Source organism: Danio rerio, chromosome 23 (assembly GCF_052040795.2).
Source record: "Danio rerio strain M-AB ecotype USA chromosome 23, GRCz13ab, whole genome shotgun sequence".
Classification (NCBI taxonomy): Eukaryota; Metazoa; Chordata; class Actinopteri; order Cypriniformes; family Danionidae; genus Danio; species Danio rerio.
In genome coordinates, this window is record NC_141043.1 from 44,472,501 (window position 1) to 44,500,000 (window position 27,500).

Genomic DNA, 27,500 nt, shown 5'->3' on the forward strand with positions numbered 1-27,500 from the left:
TAAATAACTTATTTTTGTTCAATAGTGTGAGAAAGCACAAACTTAGCATTATTCTGCAGTTTACTGTAAATACTTTGCTTTAATCTTCCACCACTTCACCTCTGCATGACCCTGTGTGTGTAAGCAGAGCAGAGTGTAGTGAAAGGACAGACAGAAGGACCTGCTGTTGTTCTTATGACAGTTCATAATGTAATCAGCACAACACACTCATATGAGCTGCGTCCAAGAAGCTGTAATAACAATAATAATCACTCGTGTTGTTTTTTCTTAAACATCTCAAATCCGCAGAAAGAGTGAGATTAAATCTGACGTGGAAATCTGCCCTTGTGTATATTGTGAAACGATTTTAGTCCATCCCTCGAATGTGTACAGTATTTAAAGTAGTTCACCCCCCAAAATATGAAAATGTACTATTTACTCACGCTGATGTAGTTCCAAACCTTTATGACCTTAATTGAACACAAAAGAAGAAACTTTGAAGAATGTTCAAAATCTGTAACCATTGACTTCCATAGAAAGAAAAAACAGTAAAGGGTGAGTAAATTCCTTTAATTTAATCAAGACATCAGGCTCTGTCTAATTTGTTAGACAGAGAGAGAGATGAATTCCATTTTTCATTTATTGTATTTTAGTGTATATATAGTTTTTGTTTTTTTATTTTAATAAAATACAGTTGTTTTTTTTTATTTTGTCTATATAATTTAGTAATTATTATAAATAAATGAAACATAATAAAAAATTATTTCATGGAAAATTTACCACATTACAATACATTTATTTTATATGATTATGTTTATTTATTATTTATTAATTATAAATGTATATATATTTTTATATTTTAATGCGTTCAATTAAAATAAAAATTTTATATATTTATGTTATATATTTAATTAAATTTTATATATTTAAATACACGAAAATAAATGTTATTAAAAAATGTTTGATTAATTATATGAAATTAACGTGTTTAATTATATGAAAACATTACGTCAGTATCAGCGTCTCCCTGTGAGCTTATACTCAACGACCTTTCATTTACATTTCATAAGCCTCTTATTATGTCCAGGCTTTAAAAGTTAGCTTAAAGAAGTAAAAGAGCGAGAACGAAACTTTTTCTAGATCGATCCCATCATGACTTGTGCTTTTATCGCAGAGCTGAACATAATAGTGAGATTTAGAGCTCAGCTTCTCCAGATGTATCAGAAAATCCTGACAGAAAAGACTCTCCGTCTATTTCAGGCGTCATGACACAATCCAGTGACGCTCGCTGCAGTTTTTACCGTCAACGTCACAACACACATCAGTCATACACAACACCGCTGAGACATTTCTGAACACCAAATCTTCCTTTTATTAAAACATTCTTGTCATTTTGACTGTTTCATCAACAATTTATTCACTAGTGCAATTACTTAAATGAAATGTCCAGTCTAAAAATTCTTAAAATTAAAATTGGTTGAATTCACCTGAATTTTTACTTTCTTCTGCTTAACACATAATAGAAGATGTTTTGGAGAATGTTGAAATCCATTGACTTCCTTAGTATTTTCTTTGATACTATGGAAGTGGTTACTGGTTTCCAGTATTCTTTCCAAACAAAATCATCACTTGCTGTGATCAGGGCTGGAGCAAGCTGAACTGGTGCTTTAGGCAAACGATGATCCTGACGCAGTCAACCCGAAACTGAAAACGGAAGTGACCGGTTCACATAGTGATGAGGCAGTGGGGGCGTGGGCTGGGTGAAGTGGTCGTAGACAAGGACCAGGGAGGGGGGGTGGTAGCGTGTGCTGGGTGGATGAGGGTGTCGCGGACGCTACCCTCACTATTCTGCCGCCTCTATGGACGTGCATACCAGTCAACCCTCCTGTTTTTCCCGGGATTCTCCCGTATTTTACTGTTCTATCCCGTATTTTTAGTCTTTCTCTGAACTGCCAAGCCTCCCTATACGCAATCCATACCGCCGAACCACCAGGGGTCGTCATTTAGTCTAAAACGTGAGTCTTCTGTGCTTTCTCTTTGTTTAAGAATGAAAACACTTATAAATAAATATTAAAAATGGCGCAATTGTATTTCCTTTTGATTACAGGTGCCGTCGCCTATCCTATACAATCCTCAAAACAGTCATATAATGGTGCATGACTGTCAGCTGCGTGCTCTATAGTGATAAACAGATGCTGTTTCCCAAATGGATTCTGTACATGTGATTTGAAGCGGAGAGAAAGTCTGGCTTTTGGGTGCAGGTTTAAACAGACATACACACACAATTAATAATAATAACATATAAGGATGTCAGGGCGACGCAGTGGCGGAGTGGGTAGCACGTTCGCCTCACAGCAAGAAGGTTGCTGGTTTGATCCCCGGCTCAGTTGGCGTTTCTGTGTGGAGTTTGCATGTTCTCCCTGCGTTTGTGTGGGTTTCCTCCTGGTGCTCCGGTTTCCCCCACAGTCCAAAGACATGCGGTACAGGTGAATTGGGTTGGCTAAATTGTCCGTAGTGTATGAGTGTGTGTGTGTGGATGTTTCCCAGAGATGGCTTGCAGCTGGAAGGGCATCTGCTGCGTAAAAACTTGCTGGATAAGTTGGCGGTTAATTCTGCTGTGGCGACCCCGGATTAATCCCTTAATATGGTGGGCATATCCCTTATTTTTACATCCCAATGTTGACAGGTATGCCTGACTGTGATGACGGACTTTGGCTGAGGGATTTTAAAAATATTAATTTCAGTTGTTTTACAATGTGCTGGAAACACTGGTTTGTGTATTAATGCTGTTGCATTACACTCATTTTCATCACCACAAAATGTTAAAACAAAATCACATGACATTTGTTATGTGCATGTTGGAATTTATTCTGTAAATGTCTTTCCATTTTAGTTTATGCAAATTTTTATGATTTTATTTGCGTTTTTAAAATTGATGCAGATAAAAGTGGAGATTTCATTAAGCATTTTTATGCAATATTCCAAGATGTGCATAAAAATAAGAAACATGAGTAAATCTAAACCAAAACATAAATAACATATTTTATTTATTCATTCATTTTCTTTTCGGCTTAGTCTTTTTATTAATCCTGGGTTGCCACAGCGGAATGAACCGACAATAACATTTCAGATAAAACATTTTTGACAGTGCCCCCTAGTGGATTTATAATCCAAATGTACCCAGAGCAACATATTTTAAGTTTAATTTAAAAAAGTAACACAGGTTCATTGTGAAAACGTAGCCCTATATACATTTCTGGAGATCGGGAATTATGTAGCCAGAAGTACATATGGCTGCATTTCATCTTTAAAACGAACACTATGGGGCGGTATGACGTCTTTTCGTGCTGACGAGCTGACCGCTTACCTCCATATGGACGGCTTTCCTGCTGTTACCAGTGTGTCTAGTTAGCTCGCCATGTATGTTGGCAGACTTGAGACGCAGAGAGGAGTTGACCACGATGACGGGATTCGAGTCCTGTGAAGAACAGTTCCAGGAAGCAGGTAAGACCAAAACAGAGGCCAACAAATAAAATAAACAAGTAAATAACATGGTGGGAATGTGGTAAAATCTGAAAACGTGGTAAAAATCAGACGAGGGCTTTTTGTCTGGATTGCTTTCTAAAACATTTTCTGAATTGCTGTCTATCGTGTTTTTAGAAAAGTAGTAGGGTAGGTCAGTCGATTGGTCAGTCAGTCAGTCGACAGCGGCCGATTTACGCGAGAACAGCCGACGCGAATGGCACTTGCGAGAGACATTCTCAAGTAAATTTCGGAGAGATCTCATAAAGCGTACACAGTGGATTCGCGAAAACAAAAACTGCAAAAAAAAACATACCTCCTGGGATATATTTGGCGTTTTCCAGAAAAGTATATAGCGGTACGTTTTCAGAATAAGCCTGGGTTGAAAATAGTGAGTTATTTTAAATACTGCTTGATGCTCTTTATAAATCTATTCTGTGATACCACCTGACAACTTTCTTATGTTTCTATTTTTGCATTTCACTCACTCACACACACACACTCACACACACACACACACACACACACACGCACACACACAATGGAGTTATTTAAAAGTATTTTTAGCATGAAAGTAGTCCGTGGATTTCTTTCTCCAGCTCTTTTTGTCTCTTCAGTAATCCTCTTTTCTGGCAGATCTGCTTCTGAACTCTCCTGTACTGAAAGTACGAGCTCACGTTTAGTGGTAAAACCGCACATTTGAAGCTGATTTTTTTCTATCAGAGGCTCAATCAGTGAATTATCTCAAGCCAAAAGATCATTCAGCAAAAACCTGAGACTTTTAAACTCTCGAAACTATGCAGATAACTTTAAAAACAGTGGATCCAGACCACTTATAAAAGTGTGTGTATAAAGATTTCCAAGGACTTTGTCCTTGGAACAAGCAGTTTAAACTCATCTAACACGGCATGATTTGATTCGCCGACAGCTCCATATATTTAGCACGCCAAACATCTCACAGGCATCCGTGATTCTCTCAGATGAAGTCTTTGATAGTTCACATTGTGTGATTGTCACTCGCATGCACGAGCACCGATTTGCTTGTGATGTCGGTGAGTCAACATCAGGGCTAAAATCATGCAGTCTGCATTAGACTTTTATTCATTCGCTGGATGTGAGTTCAACAGTTCAACTTTCACTTGTTGAAATGCAAATTGTTGTTATCAGGAATTCGATTTCTACTTGTAACAATTTATGAAAATTTGTGATATCACAGGCCAGTAGCCGGGGGGGTTCGGGTGGTTCGAAAGACCCACACTCACTGACAAAGGTCCAGAATTTGTCCCGTTCATGAGTTTAGTTGTCCTGTTTTGACTGCTATGTCATCGCAGTAAGTGAAAATAACCCATCGAAAAGGCTTTAAGACCGACCCGAATTCTGTGTTGGTTGTCATGACTTCAGCTAATCAGTTTTGACCAATGCAAACAAGCATTTTTCTTGAGTCCAACATCCAGCTGTGCAAGAAAACACAATCTGATGCAAGTGTGGTTGTCTTTTACTACTATATTGTTTTTAAAATAGAGAAAACAGTTTATAAGTAACTTTTATTTCTAAATATTGAACCCTATTCATGAAACAAAAAAATAACCAATAAAAAGCTGCAAAGTACCAAAAGCGAATCATATTAAAATTATTTGAATACTACTGGATATTGTTGTTATCCATGAATTTTCAAATGTAATGTAATTAATAAATTTTATTTTAAATGGCGAGATTCTGACTCAATGAAGCAAGGTTATTATACTTATTGAAAACTAACGACAAAACGAAATGTAAAATAGTTGTCGACAACTGAAATAAAAATAAAAACTAGAACTAACTGAAACTGTATTGTGTACATGCAAAACTTACTGAAACTAACTAAAATTATAGCAAAAACCTCCTTCGTTTTCGTATTTGTAAATGTATTTAATACATAATCTAACTGTAAAGCGTTTAGAAGTAAAAATAATTCGCGCTGCAGGTGCTTGACCCTTTCGCACCTCTGTATGTCTGTTATCCTGCTGCCATTTGCCAGATCGAGCCGGTCCTCCTCCAGTCATCCTCGCTGTTGCTCCCGCGACAAAAACAACGAGTGGACATGACAGCAGCACGGTGCCAGCATTAAATGCAGACTCTTAAAACTATTACTTTAAAACATTTATGCCCAATAATGGGTTTTTATTTCTGTATCCCGATTGCGAACGAATCTATTTAACCGGATCTTCTTCTTCTAGTCCTTCCTTCCTTTTATTAGTTCGGTCCTACCTTTCTTTGTTCGGTCCTTCCTTCCATTTCTTGTTCGGCCCTTCCTTCATTTGCCCCTTACTTCCATTATTTATTCGTTCCATTTAGTGAATGTTTAAGGCTGTTTAACGATTTCAGTCATTATACATTCGACAAATAGATAACTCTGTTTACGATTTTTTTTCTTAAATATTTCCTAAGGAATGTTCAACAGAGCAAGGACATTTTCACAGTGTTTCTGATAATATTTTTTCTTCTAGAAAAAGTCTGATTTATTTTATTCCAGCTTGAATAAAAGCAGTTTAAAAAAAAAATTAAAAAATTAAAGACAAAATTATTAGCCCTTTTAAGCTATATGTTTTATATAGTCTACAGAACAAAGATATATATATATATATATATATATATATACAATAAATATACAATAACTAGCCTAATTACCCTAACCTGCCTAGTTAACCTAAGTTTATTTATAAACAAATTTCGAGAGAATCACGTGCTTATAATTGTTCACAGCTGTTCGAACTTTAGCCAATGACTAATTATCCTATCAGACGATCCTTAACTCAGTTTAAATAACCAGACTTTTCTCATCTCAATATCTTCGTCTTGAAGAAACCCCTCCACCCAACCCTACTTTCTCTCCTTTTAAACGGGCGACACGGTGGCCAGTGATTAGCGCTATTGCCTCACAGCAAGAATGCCCCTGATTTAATTCCCTTCCAAACCAGGCGATATTTCTGTGTGGAGTTTTGCTCGGTCTTCCCGTGATCGCATGGGTTTTCCCCGGGTCTTCCGGTTTCCTCCCACAGTTCAAAAACAAGCACCCTAAACAATTAATCCAAAATATTTTAGCCAAGCTCTGAGTACACCTTCTCAGCATCCATATCCGACACTTAACTACAATAAGCAGGAGGGGGAGTCATCGAGATCTACCTGAGCTCAAACTCCCCTCTCGCCTTGCAACGGGAGGGAGCCCAGGGCTCGAGGATCTTTTAAGCTCAGGGCTCTCTCCCGGGACAGCACGCCAAACAAGCTTTATTATTAATCTTTAGCTAAGCGTGAACTCTTGAAAAGCTGTATAGAAGTGTCTTGAAAAATATCTAGTCAAATATTATTTACTGTCATCATGGCAAAGATAAAATAAATCAGTTATTAGAAATGAGTTTTTAAAACTGTTATGTTTATAAATGTGTTGAAAATCTTCTCCCTGTTTAACAGAAATTGGGGAAAAAATAAACAGGGGGGGCTAATAATTTTGGGGGGTTAATAATTCTGCCTTTAACTGTACTTCTCTGGGTCAATGCATGTAAAGATTTTGGACGTCTTTTTGGACACGTTTAATGGTTCCAAGCGGTTTGCTGCATTTCTAAAGCGCACATGTCTTGAAGTTGTTCAGTATAATGTGATTTACTTTCTATAATTAATATCACGTATACTTTTAGGAGGCAGTATATGTGATTGAATCAGGACGCGGCACAAGTTATGAGTGAGAAAAGCAGAGCAATAAACGGCTTGTTTTCAGGGAGCAGGCAAATGGGATGGTAATTGGACCAAACCTCAGCATTAGTTTTTAAAGGTCTGGACAGATGTTTTGTGGAAGGCTGTTTAAAGGTAGGAGGCTCCTCTAAATGATAAGTGCCCTTGTTAAAGCGGCTGGTGCTCAGATGAAGGTGGTTGGTATAATTGCAGGCAGATTGTGTTACCTTTACTCAACCTGTCACAGTTCAGTCTGCATGCATGAGCTGTGCTGTGTTGTGTTGTGGAGGGAAACACTGGCACGGATCCGCAGAGGATTCAGGATTCACTGCCCTCTGTGTTGCCAGGCAAGATCAGCCCAGGCTGCCAACACACATTTATGCCACTTCAGAAGAGAGAGAGAGAGAGAGAGAGAGAGAGAGAGAGAGAGGCTAGATGCTAAAATGAATATTTTTCCTTCGGCTTAGTCCATTTATTTGCCACAGTGGAATGAACCGGCAACTTATCTAGCATAAGTTTGATGCAGCCGATACTATTCCAGTTGCAACCCAGTGCTGGGAAACACCCATACACCCTCACATGCACACACACACACACACAAACACACTCTACGGCCAGTTTAGCTTACTCAATTCCCCTATAGCGCATGTGTTTGGACTGTGGGGGAAACCAAACCGGAGCACCCTGAGGAAACCCACACCAGCACTGGGAGAACATGCAAACTCCACACAGAAACACCACCTGCCCCACCCGGGGCTCGAACCAGCGACCTTCTTGCTGTGTGAGGCGATGGTACTACCCACTGCACCACTAAGCCGCTCCCACATCTTTAATATTGTTAGTATTTTTATTACCTTTATTTCCCATAAAAAAAAAATATATATATTTTTTTATATTTAATGAACTTTAATTTGCTTTATTAAAAACATTTTCTAAAATATTATTATTATTAATTCACGATACATTAAATCCCTAACTCTTGTAGTATGTTTTAGTTAGCTTTATTTGTCATAAAAATTAAGAAGGTACAAACATTATACTATGATTTTAGTTTAATATTTATTTTTTGGTATTATAAAACTTTAATGTATCATATTAAAATATTACTGTTTTTCATTCAACATAGGCTGTTCTTTTTATTTGTTTTAATTAATTAATGAATCTATTAATTAATTTATTTATTTTTATTTAATTATTTTATTGTTTATCTATTTTATTTATTTATTTATTCATTCATTTATTTATTTTATTCATTTAATGAAGTTATTTATTTATTTATTTATTTATTTGATCTATTATGAATGTTTTATCTAGAACATAAAAAATAGTAATGATTTATTTTAAATTCAAGCATAAATTTAAGAAAGTTTAACAAACTCCACAGCAGTGTTTTGATTTATTACTTCTATTATTCTGACCTTTTCATTTTGAATTTTAGAGGGAAATGCACATATGCCAGGACTTAATAATAATAATAATAATAATAATAATAATAATAATAATAATAACAATAATAACAATAGTATTAATATTAATATTATTAATAAATGGCTTAATTTTATAAAAATATATATGTATATAGATTTTCTATTTATTACTTTTGACATTGGACTGAAATATAATTGAGTCACATTTACTGAAAGTGTGCAGGGAAAACAGTTTGGACAAGTTCAGTTGGACTTAGGCTCTTCATATGATATTAGTATGTTGATTTTGGATTTCATCCATGTATATTTAAGCGTGTGTGTGTGTGTGTGTGTGTGTGTGTGTGTGTGTGTGTGTATGTGTGTGTGTGTGTGTCATAATGAGGACACCAGGGAGAGTGAATGGGACTTAAACAATGAAATCATTTTGCTTGGACGGTTTGACTGGAATATTCTGGAGCCAGTCCATTCAGACCTCTTTAACTCACACACGCGCGTGCGCACACACACATTGAGAGAAAGCAGAGAAAGTTTGTTTGGAAGTGTGAAGGCGAGAGACGAGTCCTTTTCCAGACCTTCTGTCCATGTGACTGTTAACAGAACACACACACACACACACAATGCAAAACAAGGTCATTGGCTGCAGCACTTGCTTAACTATCCAATCACTGAGCTGAACACACACACACACACACAAATAATGCAAAACAAGGCTATTGGCAGCAACATGGGCTTAAACGTCCAATCACAGCCTGTTTGGATCGGAATCACAATACCCATGCTGCATCTGTGTAATCTGGCCTCGTCCAATAGGATTCTTCCCTCTCTGTTGTTTTGATTTGTCTGGATTGTGTTGTGTCTGTTTGAGCGTCTCTCTGTGTGTGAGAGAGCTCTTTTGATCACAGATGTTTCTTTGGTCGTCATTTTTAACTGCTATTTTTGATGCCGTTGAATCTGTGGATAATTTCTCATCCATGAGAAAATGAATTCCGGGTATGTTTTTTGTTAAATGAAGTCAACACGCAGTGCTCAGCATAATTGAGTACACCCCATTTTGAACATTAATATTTGTATCCATTTCTCAGTGGATATAGGCAGTGTATTTTGGTGCATTTAAACAAAACAGATTGATTAAGCAGATATATTGATTAAAACAATATTTTAGTCACTGAAAATATTTATAAATTGAGAGATAATAAAATTCAATTCAAGCTAAATATTGCAAAAATAAATCACAGCCTACACAATTTCAACAAATTTTTTTGCTTCTAGATTTTTCTTCTTTTTTAAATTTGCATTTAATATTTTTTTATAACATGTACATTTGGCTGTACTTAATCATAATTTCGTCATAAATTGAAGACAGAACTGCAGAAAATGTAACCATGATGTAGTCAAAATTTATAATATTATTTAAAATATAATATTATTATAATAAACACACACACACACACACACACACACACACACACACACACATACACATACAGTTGAAGTCAGAATTATAAGCCCCCTTTTGATTTTTTTCTCTTTTAAATATTTCCCAAATGATGTTGAACAGAGCAAGAAAATGTTCACAATATTGTATGAGAATATTTTATCTTATTTGTTTTATTTCGACTAGAATAAAAGCAGTTTTTAATTTTTTAAAACTATTTTTGGGACAGAATTATTAGCCCCTTTAAGCTAATTTTTTTTCAGTAGTCTACAAAACAAACCATCAATATAGAATAACTTGCCTAATTACCCTAACCTGCCTATTTAACCTAGTTAACCTAGTTAAGCCTTTTAATGTCACTTTAAGCTGTATAGAAGTCTCTTAAAAAATATCAAGTAAAATATTATTTACTGTCATCACGACAAAGAAAAAATAAATCAGTTATTAGAAATAAGTTTTTAAAACTATTATACTTAGAAATTTGCTGAAACAATCTTCTCTCCATTAAACAGAAATTAGTAGAAAAAATAAAGGGGGGCATTAATAATTCTGACTTCAACTGTACATACAAGTTACAATTCCTGTTGTTATCAATAATTTCTTTTGTTTATTTGTTAGTTAGATATTTATTTAATGTGTAATAAAATGTTAATAATGATATAAAATGATAATAAATATCTGCTAAACGTCATGATTATTAAAAAAAAAAACACCTGAATTGCCTTGATCCCAAATAGCATTTCAATTTAGGTTGAAATCTAATATAATTTCCCAGTACTGGGTTGCGGCTGGAAGAGCATCCATGGCATAAAACATATGCTGGAATAGTTGGCGGTTCATTCTGCTGTGGCGACCCCTGATGGATAAGGGACCAAGCTGAAGGAAAATGAATGAATGAATGATATAATATCAGTATGAAATTGATGATTTCAAATATGTTTATAAGCAGTTTATCCAAAGCATGAGGATTGTAGCACTAAAATAATTGCATTTCAATTGTTTACCATTGCATTAAGAGGTTAAAGTGTGTGTGTGTTGATCTCACTTTCACGCTCAGTTTGCTGGCGTATAGTGAGATGTGCTGGTCTATAGACGCACACATGTGGCTCATGTGCTGAAGCTCTGCTCATCTGCTTTTAATCTGCTGTAATGGATGGGGGCGAAGGCCATCTGTAATTTCAGCACATTCATCTCCTATAGAGCGCAATCTCACTTTGACTTTACCATGTTTATAGATTGTCTTACTGTTTGAATGGTTAACCTGTGGGCAGCACGATGGCTCAGTGGTTCGCCTCACAGCAAGAATGTTGCTGGTTCGAGTCCTGGCCGAGCCAGTTGGCGTTTCTGTGTGGAGTTTGCGTGGGTTTTCTCTGGGTGCTCTGGTTTCCCCTACAGTCCAAAGACATGCGCTACTGTATAGGTGGATTGGGTGAATAACATTGGCTGTAGTGTATGAGTGTGTGTGAATGTGCGAGTGTTTGGGTGCTTCCCAGTACTGGCTTGCAGCTGGACGGGGATCCGCTGTGTTAAACATATGCTGGAATAGTTGGTGGTTCATTCCGCTGTGGCGACCCCTGATGAATAAGGGACTAAGCCGAAGGGAAATGAATAAATGGGTTACCTGTCTTGGATGTTTAGAGGTTTAGATATTACTTCAAAGAAGTCTTCATAACATTTTATTGAAATATTGGCTTCCATGTCACATACAACTTACGGAAATCAATCTGTGGAATCATTCAGCTTCAAAAAACACTGAAAAATGTTCAATAAATCCCAAAAAAGCACCTGGCTTTAGACCCAGTTAAGGCCTTTCTGTTCAATCCTGAAACTCAAACAACAGCAGAGCCGGAGGAATTATCAGGGATAATATGTGGCAGTGAAAAAAGGATTTACATACCAAGGACCCAACAGAAACACTAACAGTACAATAAGTGCATGTTGAAGTGAAAATTATTCACCCTCCTGTCATTTCTCTTTTTCAAATATTTCCCAAAGGATGTTTCACAGATTCAGGAATTTTTCACAGTATGTCTGATAATATTTTTTCTTCTGGAGAAAGTCTTATTTGTTTTATTTCGACTAGAATAAAAGCAGTTTTTAATTTATTAAATACATTTTAGGAGTTGTGTGTGTATCAGGCATGGTTAAATACAGTTTAAGATCGCAGTAGTCGCAGTAGACATTGTAGTGGTAGTCGTTGTAGTAGTATCAGTATTAGTAGACACTTTAGTAGTAGTCGTCGTGGTTGTAGCTGTAGTAGAAGCAGTAGTAGTTGTAATATAAGTAACTTTCTGTAGTAGTAGTTGGTGTAGCACTTGTGATTTATTATTATTGTTGTCAGTTATTACTGTTGTCCTTTCTCTCTTTTTACTCTCAAATTTACTATCATACATTAATGCGCATTGTTGTTACTCCCTACCTCTGACTGGTTTCGTTCTATATGTTTTATCTATATCTGTGACACTTGCTTCATTTATTGACTGTTATTGTTCCTAATGTATGTACTCTGACCTGTCCACCAAGTTACCTTTACATGCATACACACACTCACACGCACACACTCACGCACATACCAGTACCTGACTATATTGTTGATGTTTTTGTTTTGTTTTTGTTGCTTTGTATTTGTTATCTGTTGATGTTTTCTTGTATTTGTATGATTTTTGCATATTCTTATTAAAAAATAATAATAATAAAAAAATACAGTTTAAGATCCTGCATCGACTCCACTTGTCTAAATTAAAGCTCTCTAAGATGCTCCCTTCCCTAGACCCAATGTGTGACAGATGCAGTCAAACTCGCTCGGTCACATGTTTTGGAGTTGTCCTAAAATAGTTCAATATTGTATTTTTTTTTTTTTTAAGTAATATCAGAAGTTATGGGGAAACGAGTATACCCTGAGCCTATTTTAGCTACATTTGGTGTCAGTGATGATGCAGAATTATCTATAAATCAACGTCGGGGTGCAAATTACACAGGGGTTTGGGGGGATTGACGCCCCTAATTAAGGTTTGATCCTCCTAAAGGACGTTAAAACAAGATGTATGGGGCTCAGAGAGACAATTGCCGGTAATTTTCCGGAAAGGTCTGTATGTGTGAAAGGGGCTATTGGCTCGATGTTGGATTTTGGTCGTTTTCTACAACAACCTAAAATCAACCAAATATCAACGTCATTTGACGTCATTTTTGGACATCAAAATAACACTGTCCTTAGACGCTGACTACTAGAATTTTGGTCACATGACAACACAACCTAAATCTAGCCTAATATTAACGTCTTATGATGTTGTGCGCCTGCTGGGCAATAATTAATGCACTACAGAATGTTACGTTTACACACATCCACAAATTACATGCAAATGCATCAGCTTTTCACAACGTAATACTGACTACTCACTACTCTTGAGTACTTATGAGGTCTTTTTACTCATACTTTGAGTAATATTTACAACAGATACTTTTACTCGCACTACATTTTTAGGCAAGTAATGGTCCTTTTACTTGAGTATGATCTTTCAGTACTCTTTCCACCATTGAAGTTCACCAAAATAACCCTTGCCATTATTACACCACCATATTAAATGAGTCTGGACTAAGGTTGAGCTAAAACGCTGTAAAATAAACCAAGCATGTGCACAATCCCAAATTCCACAGTCTGGGAGATCCGGCTGAGACACCCTGAGAATCTCCTCAGCAAACAGCACCATGGCAACAGCCAACTCTGTATATTTAAAAAAAAAACACCCCGCCGACTTTGCACTTTGACTTTGAGAGCTTCATTGTAGACTAAAGAGTGTTTAGCGCTAAACCAAGCAAAGACGGGGTTACCCATAACAACGTGGGTGAGATTTAACAGCTTGTCCTTGTATGGTAAAACCAAAGTGACTCCAGGTTTTCCTCTGCTGTGCGAGAATCAAAGAAAACAAGTAAACAAGCGGTGGCCGACGTCCTAGGGTGACACATGAACAAGAATGATGACATAAACACCTGAAGACGAACTTATCATAAGTCACTTTATTTAAGGCCAGACTTTACCTTTGCTACTCTTTATGCAAATATTTGAAGAAGCGCTTTCGCTCTGCTTTGTTAGATTCCTGCCTCATATGGGAACCTGCTGGAAGGATTTACTGAGGGTTATTTTGCCCAGCTGAATAGCAACAGGGAACCAAGTGTGTGAGAAAAAAGGGGGAGTTTATCTATATAAGGTATAAAAAGGGATTGCTGTGATCGGGAGATAAAAGCCAGAGAAATATGAAAGAACAACACAAGTGAAGGATCTAGGCGGAGCTTTGATGTTCAGACCTGCTGGTTGTTTTGTTGAGTTGTGCGAAAGAAAAATAAGACGTCCTGGTTGCAAGTGAGTATTTATGTGCAGTTTGATTCGCCAGTGAATCATTTCGATGAGTTGATTTAGTCCTGTGCAGTTGAAGAATTAAGTGAATATTTTATTATTATTTTTTTTAGCTATTACAATGATGTAATTTCTTAGAAGAAAAATAAATGTTTTAAGTGAAGCTGTGTGAAAAAATAAATAGACGTCCTGGTTTTAAAATGACTTGCCGGTTGCAGGCAAGAATTTACAGGCAGTTTGATTTATGAATGAATCATTTGGTCAGTTTGACTCACAAATGAGTCATTTTGATGAGTTTGGTTCAGTCCTTTGCAATAGAAGAATTAGGGAACGCTTTAGTTTTGAAATAAAAATATTTAATGAGGCATCAAATAAAACTATTACAGATGTCAATACTCTCTAGGAAAAAGGAATTATTATTTTGAGTTGAGCTTTGCAAATCAATAGACATCCTGGCTTTGAAACATCTTGCTGGTTGCAAGCAAGAATTTATAGGCAGTTTGATTCACAATTGAATCATTTTGATGAGTTTAGGTGCGTTTGACTTGAACCATGGCTGCAGCCGGGGATCAACGAGATAATTTTGAATTTAAAATGGGTTTAAAAAAATTAAAAACTGCTTTTATTGTTGCCAAAACAAAACAAATAAGACTTTCTCCAGAAGAAAAAAAACATTATCAGACATACTGTGAAAATTTCATTGCTCTGTTAAACATCATTTGGGAAATATAAAAAAAAATAATCATTCAAAGGGGGGCTAATAATTCTTAATATTTTTTTAAAAACCATTTTAAGGTCTAAATAGAAAAAAACAGGAAAAAAAACATCTTTATACAATAACTTGCCTAATTACTCTAACCTGCCTAGTTAACCTAATTAACCTTGTTAAGCCTTTAAATGTCACTTTAAGCTGTATAGAAGTGTCTTGAAAAATATCTAGTCAAATATTATTTACTGTCATCATGGCAAAGATTAAATAAATCAGTTATTAGAGATGAGTTATTAAAACTATTATGTTTAGAAATGTGTTGAAAAAAATCTTCCATCCGTTAATCAGAAATTGGGGGAAAAAAAATAAACAGCGGGGCTAATAATTATGACTTCAACTATACATTGTAAATCCATTGAGGCTTTAGTTGTAAGTTTAATTGAGCCTTTTTGCAAGACTGTTATGGCGTGTTTAATGTTCATCAGCATCTTAAATCATTGAAAGTTTTTAATATTTATATTTTTAAAAATTCTTATGTAGGTTTATATGTATTTAGATATGCATTATGTCTTTTTATCAATTTACAAAAAATGAATTATTGCTTGTGTAAGGTGTCTGTAATACAGCATCTATGGGGACGAGATTGTAAATTTGACGTTATTCTCTCCTCTGGCTGTCGATGTCAGTCTCTTACACTATTTTTTCCTTTTTCTAACAGTCCTGATAACACCATCATGGAATTATTTCAGCAAATAGGGTTGTAAAAAATGAATTGTTCTACCCTCCGATTCTAAATGCGCTCTAAAGTTTACCCCCAACTACTTCCTCTGCGGAGAAACCCAGAAATGTCAAAAGGGTCTATTTTTTTCATGCAAAACAGGAACTTTATCACAAATGCAATCACATCATAATTTATTAAAAGTTTATCATGAATGCAATTTAATGATACCAAAACAAAACCGTGAAATGAATTCATGAAAACTGTGAATCCTCTGCCTCTCGTTGTCTATGCTCTGCCTCGGGTCCTACGTTGTTTCAGCCTCGCTGCAAACTCAGCACCATGGGAGGTAGGGCATTCTCTATCCGTGCTCCCAAACTGTGGAATGCTCTTCCCACTAACATTAGGAATGCCGGTTCATTGGACGCTTTTAAAAAGCTACTTAAAACTCATATTTTAGGTCTGTTTTTAATGTTTGATATCTTTTATTCTTACCGTGTTTTTTATTGTATTTTTTATTGTTTACTGTGTTTTGTTGTTTTTACTTTCTTGTAAGCGCTTGGAGTTTTAGAAAAGCGCATTATAAATAAATAATAATAATTATTATTATTATTATTATTATTAATGATTCTCATCTCAGAAGAACAGACTGTTTTTTTTATTGAGAAAAGAGGAGGAACTTTTATGTGCGTCCTCATTAGTTATTGCAGAATCAAAGGCCTGCTTCACATCATCAGATAACAGCAACTGTCTCCATGATGGCACTGTTATGTTCCTGGCAGCTTGACGACACTGTTCACCTCCTGCATCAATGAAACATTCTTTCTCACCTGATTTTGCCCCAGAATGCACTTTATATAGCAACTGTGAATTGAGAGGTTTGGGCTTTGTGTGGTTGTAGCTGACGTGTTGTTTCTCTGTGTGACTCTGAGCTTTTATTTGGGTCAGTGTGTGTGTGATTTCTGTGGGATGTTTGAAATGATTGGCCGTCCCAGGAGTGTGACTGATGATGTCATCCTCGCTGGGAGAGAAATGTCATTTGCGGTGTTCAGGGACGAAGCGGCTGAGAAGAAACACACACCTTGGGCATTTTAAACAAAGTGGATGCTGGGAATATCAGTGGAAGGAACAGGATATGCTGATGATGAATGTTTTTTTTTTTCTAGGCTCTAACATACGCGCAACAGAATTATTATTCATGATTTGTTCTGGGTTAAAGGGATAGTTCACCCAAAAATGAGAAATAGCCCATAATTTACTCACCCTCATGCCATCCTCTGTGTGACTTTTGTTTCCTGCCATAAACCTGGCATAAATTGAATGTGCAAGACTTTAGGTTATGTTTATTTATTTTTTTCATTATTTGTATTTATTTATGTATTTTTTTAATTTATTAATAATTTATATTATTTTTATTTAATTATTTATTATTTTTTATAATTTTTATTTTATTATTTCACCATCTATCTTATTTTTTTACAATTTTTTAAAAATAATAGGATTTTAGGTTATATTTATTTGTTTATTTAAAAAAAATTTCACCATCAATCTTATTTTTTACAATTCTTTTACATAAAACAGTCATAGATTGAATGTGCAAGACTTCAGGTTATATTTGTTTATTTTTTTCGTTATTATTTTTTAAAAATAATTTTTATTATTTTTATTTATTTTATTTCATTTATTTATTTTTCACCATCAATCCTATTTTTTACAAACTTTTTGACATACAAAGAGGCATAAATTGCCTTCAGGTTATTTATTTATTTATTTATTTATTTATTTATTTTTATCTTATTTTCTTACAATTTGAATTATTATTTTTGCTTTTGTAAATCGAATTTGCATGACTTAAATTTATTTTTGTAAATACTATTTTGTGTGTGTGTGTGTGTTTGTGTGTGTGCGTGCGTGCGTGCGTGTGTGTGTGTGTGTGTGTGTGTGTGTGTGTGTGTGTTTGTGTGTATAATTTTTTTTACCTTCAACCTTTTTTTGAAATTTTTTTTGCATAAAAACAAGCATAAGTTTAATATGCAAGACTTGAGGGTAAATATATTTGTTTATTTTATTGTATTTAATTTAATTTATTTAATTTATAATTTTTTACTGTCAACCTTATTTGTTTTTTTGAAAATTTTCAGTTTTACCATTAAAGACAGGCATAAATTGAATGTTTTTTTTTTATATTTATTTATTTAGTTAGTTAGTTTGTTATTTGAAAAATGTCTAAACAATTTAACCTATATTTATTTATTAATTTATTTATTTTCCCCATTAATCTTATTTTTGAAAAAACATTTTGACATAAAAACAGGCACAAGTATTTGTTGATATATTTTATTTTTACATTTTAAAACGGTCAACCATATTGTTTTGAACACTTTAACATTACAACAGGCATACATTGAATGTGCAAGACTTTGGGTTAAATATATTAGTTCATTGATTTATTTTTTTTTTACTGTCAACCAGCATAATTGAACATGTAAGACTTCAGGTTAAATTTATCTATTTATTTTTTTGCTGTCAACCTCATTTTAAAACATTTTTGCATATATTGAACGTGCAAGTCTTCAAGCAAACAAGTATTTGTTTTTATACCATTTTATTATCCCAAATCCAAACCAAACCAACATCCAGAAAGTACAGTTAGCACACATTGCTGCTTTCCAAGAAAGAATGCACTCTGCCATTTATGCATTAAAAGCTAAGGTCAACCAAAGAGTCAGGGTGAACGAATGATGAACGTTTAAATGCACCATCACTCTAAATAAAAAGCCCTCTCTCTGAAACTCCATCCAGACCCTCAAAAGAAGAATTGCTAGTGGCGGCAGATATTCAGTTACTCCTTTCCCGTTGTTGTGTTTTAGCAATATTCAGCATTAGGGGCTCGCAAAAGTACCTCCATCCCTTTTAGACGAGCGCGGTGCCTTTTAGCTGTTGTCCCAATGCCAGACTGTAACTGGAGCACGTGTAGATCCACAAGCACCAGACTCTCCCTAATTCCCTCCATGTGCACGACTGTTCTTTCCCCGGCCCTGCAGAAAACACGTCATGCGGTTAGTTTCTACTACGATCCGGATTGTAGGAAAGAGGGAGGTCTAATTGGAAGCAGATCGCGGATGTGTTGCCTCATCCAAAACTGCCACCCAATATCTCAGAGATCAGAGTTACCAATCGAAACTCGAGAGAGAGCGATTGTCTCACCGGAGCAGGTGCTTTTTTTTTAAAAGATGTCTCCTGAGATGCTGGAACTGTTAAGTCGGGCGATATTAGAGGAAAACTTTATGGAAATAATCAGGGATGTTTATTTGCTAAGTGCACGTGTGTTTTATGCCTTAAATTGCACAGGCTTTATTGAAGTTTGATGTGAACTGAAACATCAAAGCAGGGCATACTGAGTAGCCTCTCAATGACCAATCTTTATTTAGTTTTAAAAACTAATAAAACAAAATGTATGGTTTTTTAATAGAAATTTACCACATGTTGAGTTTTTTCATTCCTAGCGGACTTAAAGGGCACCTATGGTAAAAAATCTACTTTTCAAGCTGTTTGGAAAGATCTGTGTGTTGGTATAGTGCAGGGGTCGGCAACCCAAAATGTTGAAAGAGCCATATTGGACCAAAAAAACAAAAAACAAATATGTCTGGAGCCACAAAAAATTTAAAGCCTTATATAAGCCTTATAATGAAGGAAACACATGCTGTATGTATCTATATTAGCTATATTAGCCTACTATAAAAATGACTAAATTGGCTACAAATACATAATGAGCCTTCATGATTAAATAGCCACTGAAATCAGGTGGTTGGTGTTTATTTTGTTGTCATTAAAACACTTCAGCACAGCCTCTTGTCTTTTAGTGTTATCAATTTGATCATTTCTTCTTGCGGCCCATCAGAGTTCACATACCTGCAAAAAAACGCGTTGAATATCGGTCACATCACAGGCAATTGAGTATGCTGGCACTGAATTAATGTCCTTGGTTTGCTGATCGGTGATGTTACCTACCATTTTAATAGCCCTTTCCTTCACTGTCTTAGTGGAGAAAGGTATATCTTTATTTTTTTGTATTATCTTTGTTTTGTTTTTAAAGTTTGCAAATAGGTGTTCTAATATGTCATACCATCTTTGAACGGTTTTTCATGTTTTATATCTCCTGGTTTGTTTACAACAGCCACCTGCCTGGCATCCCACCCTGCTAATAGAAACGTGTGTCGCAGGCTATGATGCAAATCTTCGTTGAGAGAAATGTTGAAATTAAATATTAATTCTACACACTTTGACAGCATTTGAAAACGTTAAAAATGTTTGTCCTCCTATAGAAATCATATTAAAACAAAAAAATATATTAACCTCCCCCATCTTTCACATTTTTGAAAAAGCTCCAGGGAGCCACAAGGGCAGCGCTAAAGAGCCGCATGCGGCTCTAGAGCCGCGGGTTGCTGACCCCTGGTATAGTGTATAGACCGTCATACTGGGGTGATATGAACACACCCAGTCCTTTTTTTCAATTTAACTACAAAAAAAAGGGTCGGCCAATTGGAGCTGTTTTCAAATCGATCGCACCATTACGTAGGTGTGCGATTCCCCCGCCCACCGAATTGATTGACAGCTGCGCGCATTAACATGTTCCGGTAGTCGCGTGTATATGTCAACAAGACCAGGCAGACATACGCAAAGCAACAGGGAATAAAAGCTCTGTTCTGTTCGCTAGGATCAGCAATCTTCATCAAATGTGATTAAGAGTAAGTTTCACATGTTTAAAGTGTTTTAAAACAGAGTATGTGTGTACTTAATTACAGCGTTTTACTTCAGCTTTACTTCATCAGCACAGCCGCGTGTCAGAACAATTATAAAAGAAGACGCTTCAATCCCGGTTTGTGGACGTTAAATCAGGTTTATTTTGTACATTAGCAAAACAGATATCCACACAGTACTTGAGGTTAGCCTTAACTAAGCTAAGCGCGCTCTGTCTGTCTGCCTGTGTGTGCGTGTGTATCTGTGTGTGTGCGTTAACTTTGTACCTATATTGTGTGTGACTCATCAATGCAACTTCACAATACTGATTAGTAAAGGTTAGTTCTTACTGTAGTATCTCACAAACGCTACGTGAGACCTTCTTCCTTTAAGTCTGTCTGTTGTCTGACGCAGCTGAGGGAGGAGAGTAGGCGGGCAGAACTCGGCTTAAAGGCGCAGTACGACAAAACCACCCCCTGCTGGAAATCAGTATAAAACAGCATCTTGTAAAAGGTATAATGAAAAATCTGATGGGTATTTTGATCTGAAACTTTATATACACATGCTAGAGACGCAAAAGACTTATATTAAATCTGAAAAAAGGGGTAACCTAGGTGCCCTTTAAGCACTTCACCCCGAAGGTTATTTGTTATCCTTTATTCCTTTAAATAATGTAGCCTAGTTGTCTTTTTAATGATATGTTTGATATGGGTTGCAACTGAAATCTGCAGAAAGGTGGCTTTCCAGGAACAGGGTTGGCCACCCCTGATGTATGTAGTCTATTTCTGTCCATTCGCATCCCGTCCCTTTGTGCCACCTGGCGGCATAGTCGCAAACTGCGGTCATAGCTAAAAAACACGTTCTTTTTTTTTTTAGGTGGCGGCGGTGGATCATGCGGCGGTAATGGTCACCTTGAACTCTCAAGATTGATTATGTTGACTTCAACAAATATCTTGGTTTCTGGTTGGGTGGGAAACTGACCCATATTGGTTTTCTTTAGAGAAACAAATCTTTTTTTACAGACTCTTTAAAGCAGCATTTGGTCAAATTAACAGTAGTACCAATTCTGGATCATGGGGATTTAAATTACAGATCAGCTTCAAAGACTCTCCTTTACAAACTGGATGTTGTTTACCATGCAGCAATTCATTTTGTTACTGGTCCGCAGGGCTTGACATTTACTTTTTTGATCACCAGCCACTGCGGCTAGTAGATTTCCAACATTACAAGCCACTCGCCATTTTTACTAGCCACAATTTTGTTGTTTGGCAAATATATATATATTTTTTATGAATAAATGACTTTGACATGCTAAAATGACTTGATTTAGATGTTGTGTTGTCCACATGCCTCCTCATTCATTTCACTTATTGTGTGTGTTGTGTATGAGCTTGCTCAGTGTGTGCTCAAGCAAATGGGTTGTTTCGTAATGCAATTAGCTTTTTATTTCACATGACTTTTTTAGGGCTCAAAAATAAAAAATTACCAAATTTATCTCTTACCACACCAAACTGTCAAAACCATTAAATTATATGGCAAAACATCAATAATATATTATGTTTAGGTCTACTGGTTTCTATAAATAATTATATTCTACTTATAATAATTCAGATGTTGAATTATTGTGTTTGAGATATATGCTTGCAATCTGTCATTGAAAACATTATTAGACTAATTTATTCACTGGTAAAATCAGACATTTGTCATTATTAGATTATATTCAACAATATATAGGCTAGAGTAGGTATTCTGACACTGTAAACATTTATTTTTATGCCCAACTCTGTTCGCTATGAAAGAAAACACATATCAAATGCTTGTCGTAATCATAACTCTAAAATGCGATATGATTATTTTAATGAAGTGCACACTTTCGGTTTCATTTTGACTTCTAAGTGCTTGTTCATACTTCGCGCGGCTCCCAAACGATCACTCTGTGCCACAAACTGAATATTATTTACAACTGTATTACCTGTTACTCGCAACATATGCAGGTTCTGTTCACTAAAGTAGACGCGCGCGTCGCTCCCTCCCTCTCTGTGATAACAGCTCACGGTCAGCAGCTCACATCACGTGATTTCCCGGCCGCGAAAACATCATTATATGAAGACAAAAATGACAATTTTAGGTGAATTATACCTTTTAAATACAGTATTTGACTCATTCAACATCATTTGGAGGTGTCCATGTCACTGAGCAATGTGTGTGAAACAATGAAAAGACTCGTGCAGCCGCCTTTTCTTCTCTCCTGAAATTGAAAATATGATTGACAGAATCGTAGAAATGCTGGATTAAGATTGTCTAGGGGGTCGAATCGAGATCGCGATCTTTTTTCGATTAATTGTGCAGCTCTAGTTTAGATGTTTTGTCATTATGGCACAGTACCAGTAAATATCCCTCATGTCCACCTTACTTAGCCCAGTCCTTCATTGACAATGGTTACTGTACTGTTTTTGTCTAGCTAACAGAATACAACTGTGTATAAAACTGAAAACAAGAAATAGGATTTTAGGGTAAAGGCTGAATTATACTTCTCCGTCAAACGCACGCGCATGCTACGGCGTTGACGCATAGCCCTACGCCATGGCCGCCGGCGTCGCTGACGTGCACCTTTTAAAAAATGTACCTCTACATCGCAACGACGCATAGCGCAAGCTCTGTGATTGGTCGGCTTGGTAGCGCTGACGAGTCTGGGCGGGACAGAGAGCCACACGAACCCTATGCAGCGATGGTTAACAAGTGTGGAGTCCCGTGAAGGAGCTCCGGATGGAAAGTTTTGTTTTGTGTTTACCTCATAGTCAAAGTTGTTGCACGTCCGCCGGTTCCTGCCTCAAAATTAGCGAGTTTGAAGTGTTCAGGAAAAGCAAAACATTAGCAATGAAACTCGACACAGAGGAGCATTTACACCTCACTGCCAACTAGCGTTTCGGAAGTGTTAATGCAGACCAACAGAGACAGTGCGCAGAAGTATAAAGGCACAGCTACGCGCGTTGCATGCGCCGTGGGTTACGCCGGTCACACACAGAAGTATAAACCAGGCTTTAGAGTAGCCTCCAAGGTTTGACGTCACACACTGCACTCATACTGAAATGGTAACTCCTTTTTTTATTGTAATGATCAACCACACACAAAGTAACTTCCATATATCAGAGCAAAAAGCTATAAAAATAAAAAATAAATAGCTGTAATAAATCGTAATCAAATGTTCCAATGATTCGCCTTCTGTATGGTATTCATGGTATTTTTGTCTTGACTAATTTTGATAATCGAACAGACTATTGTGCATGTGATGACTTATACAATGAAATGACGCTGACATACTTTGGAGAGAACAACCATTAGACTGACACTTAACAATCTGTTTAGATCAACTAGATCGAGAGAATCACGTGCTTATGATTTATCACAGCCGGTCTCGTATTAGCTCATCATTATCTTCCAATCACACGAGCCCTAACCTACTATAAATAACCACAGTTTTCAGTCCACTTTATCTTCGTTTGGAAGTAACCCCCCTTCCTCCCCAATTCTCCTCCTTTGCCATTGATCTGGTGGCACGGCGGCCCAGTGGTAAGCACTGTGAGCCCCACAGCAAGAACACTGCCGGCCCTGGCCCTGCCAAGCCGGTAGCCGTTTCTGTATGGAATCAGATAAGTCTCAAAAGAAATTCACACAAAAGACACAATGTACACATGTCATTAGAAACTGAATGAAACTGAAAAAAAAGATATTTACTCAGGTGAGGATCTTTTTTTTCAGTTTCATTCAGTTTCTAATGACACTATGACTTCTTTTGAAAGAAAACAGCTGCTCTAGAACTTTAAATGTTCAACAACCTTACAGTTTTATATGTCTTAACAATAAAAATGAAAAAAAAAAAGTTATTGATTCAGGTGAGGATCAAACACAGGCCCAAGGGTATGGTAATCCAATGTGCTGACCACTGGACCACAATGGCACTGCGATATTGATGTGGCCGGAATGATACTTATGATTACCCTGCAGGATACATTTTGCTCATGGGGCTACGAGACAATTAATAAGAAGAGCGGAGCTGCGACAAAATAATGGATAAAAAGAGTGAGGATATGGTCAAATAAATTAATAAATTCAAAAAAAGTGCGACTGCTGCTTTCTCCCTTCGCCATGCTGGAGAGGAACAGTCTGCGCAAAAGAAGCGCAGAGTTGGTTTTATTGAATACAGCTCTCATCTGATTGGCTAAAAGGTACGAGTAGCCCTGAGTCTGGCAGGAAAGTCTCAAAAATACGCACACACGTATCCAGGGGGAGTCGCACGTGAAAGAGGATTTGCACATTCTCATTCAGGATGAACTCGCAAGTTTTAAACATTCAAAACTTTTTGCACACTCTTATACATTTGCAAATGGTGTTTTGCATTTGTGAAACGTATTTTATGAAAATGTATTTGTATTTTCTGCACGTGAATTTTTTTTGTGAATATAAATAAATATTTTACGCTTGTGAATTTGGTTTTATGCACATGAATTTGGCTTCGCATGTGTACACCGTGTCTTTTGCGTGAATTATTATTGAGTCTAATCTGTCTCCATATTTCTGTGAGGAGTTTGTATTTTCTCCCGGTGTCCGCATGGGTTTTCCCCAAGTTTTCTGGTTTAATCCCACCATCCAAAGATGCTTTTGATAGATCATCAGCTAAGTGTGAACTCTTGAAATGTAGGCTATCTGTACTTAATCATTTGCAAAGATGTATTTAGACATTTGCAAATTGATGAAATGAATGAGAAATTCAATTCTGTTGTGAACAATTGCCAAGTGTTTCGGAGGTTTGTCCATGTTGTTTTGAGTAATTCCTGTTTCAAGAAATGAGAAAAACCAATGGAGAAAAACTGTAACACTACTAGTGCTCAAAAAGAAAACGTAACATTGATCCCAAAAGGGCTTTTAGAATGGGGTACGCCTGAAACAATGCCAATAAAACACACATGTTCACAGACACACCCTCAGCCCGGCACGCTCCCAGTGTTTTGTTAGCTGGAGAATAAGGGATGTTCTGGATGGACTGGAATGAAAGGGTCGGACAACAGCTTCTCCACCCTGGATTTACGGGCAGAGGGTGATCTGGCCTTAAGGGAGGGTCGGGCACAAACCGCAGGTCTCAGCATGCAGATGCAAAGGCTCGCATTCTTGTGTTTCGGGGGTCAGGAACTATGGAGAGCTAATGGAGAGCAGATTTAGTGGCTTTGGTGTTTTTATTGTCCCACAGGTGCCTCTTTCGAGAGCTCGACCGAACGCTTCCTGAAAATGACTTGCTTTTGTATTCTCAAGACTTCGAGGAAGCACTCGACACGTTGTTTCCATAGAATACGCTCTGGGACGTTTGAGTTGGTAATGAGGTCTTTAGGTTTATTTTGTTTTGTTTTGTTTTTTTTGTTTTTTTATCTGAGCTTTGGTTCAGAGCACTGGATGTCTTTCAAAGCAAACCAGGAGATTTTGAACTGAATGGAGCAAGTTTTGCAATTCAGTTGATGATTCTGAAGTCAAGATAGATGCTTGGATGTGTGGACACATGATGAATTGATGGACAGATCAATGATGGAACTTTTGATGGATGGGTGTATGTATTGATGGATGGATAAATATTGTTATGTTTGATTATATGAAGCTTCACAAACTAATTTCGAGAGGAGCACGTGATATGATTGACTGCAGCTGGCCACTCATCTACACTCATTAGCTAGCCAATCAGATCGATCCAAACCCACTATAAGTGACCTAGCTAAGAACTACTCCCTACTCCCCCCCCCCCCCCCCCCATCCACCCTTTCTCCTCCTTTCCTCTTTTGCCGAGGGGAGCTCTCGAGAACACCTGATCTCGTATTCCCCTCACATGCTCTATGGACCTGGCGGGAGCCCTGGGCTCCACTATTTCCGAGCTCAGGGTTCTCTCCCGGGACAGCATGCCAAACCTGCTAACTTGCTAACAAGTAGTCAAACTGTATCTAAGTGTGAACTCTTGAAAGATTATAAATGGATATGTACATAGACTGAGAGAAGGATGGTATGTAGACAAATGGATTGTATATGCATGGATATGTATGTTGATTTATGGATGGATGTGCAGACAGATGGATGATTGGATGGATGGATGGATAAATTGGATAGTTTGATTTATGGAAAGATATGTACACGGACATATGGATGGATGGATGGATGAATTGGATTGGATTGGTTGATTTATGGATGTATACGTAGACGGATGGGTGGATGGATGGATGGATGGATGGATGGATGGATAGATGGATGGATGGATGAATAGGTTAAGTTATAGACAGACATATAGACAGATGGACAGATGGATGGATGGATGGATGAATAGGTTAATTTATAGACAGACATATAGACAGATGGACAGATGGATGGATGGATGGATGGATGGATGAAAAAAATGTTTTTTGATTTATGGATGGATATGTAGCTGGATGGATGGATGGTTGGTTGGTTGGATAAATGGATGGATGGATGGATGGATGGATAAATAAATAAATTGTTTTTTTGATTCATAGATAGATATGTAGCTGGATGGATGGATGGATGGATGGATGGATGGATGGATGGATGGATGGATGGATGGATGGTTGGTTGGTTGGATGGATGGATGGATGGATGGATGGTTGGTTGGATGGATGGATGGATGAATGGATGGATGGATGGATGTTGATGTATGAATGATTATGTAGACAAACGTCAGGATGTATTGTTGGTTGGTTGAATGGATGAATTAATGAATTGGATAGGTTGATTTATGGATGGATATGTAGACGGAGGGATGTTTAGATGGATGGATGGATGAATGGATGGGTGAATGAATTGGATAGGTTGATTTATAGATGGATACGTAGACTGAAGGATGTTTAAATGGATGGATGGATGGA

The 27,500-nt window shown here is 36.7% G+C and overlaps 2 protein-coding genes across 5 annotated transcripts in view; both read left to right on the forward strand.

Annotated features, from left to right (window-relative positions):
- The window catches only part of nhsa (Nance-Horan syndrome a (congenital cataracts and dental anomalies)), a 212,338-nt gene that overhangs the window by 103,099 nt on the left and 81,739 nt on the right, over window positions 1–27,500 (forward strand). The gene's annotated exons all lie outside the window — the stretch shown is intronic.
- LOC147838281 (uncharacterized) overlaps window positions 25,633–27,500 on the forward strand; it is a 7,348-nt gene continuing 5,480 nt past the window's right edge. Inside the window, exons 1-2 of the mRNA XM_087307961.1 lie at window positions 25,633–25,720; window positions 25,832–25,953. Coding sequence (XP_087164087.1) covers window positions 25,633–25,720; window positions 25,832–25,953 — 210 coding nt within the window. The remainder of the gene's footprint in view (window positions 25,721–25,831; window positions 25,954–27,500) is intronic.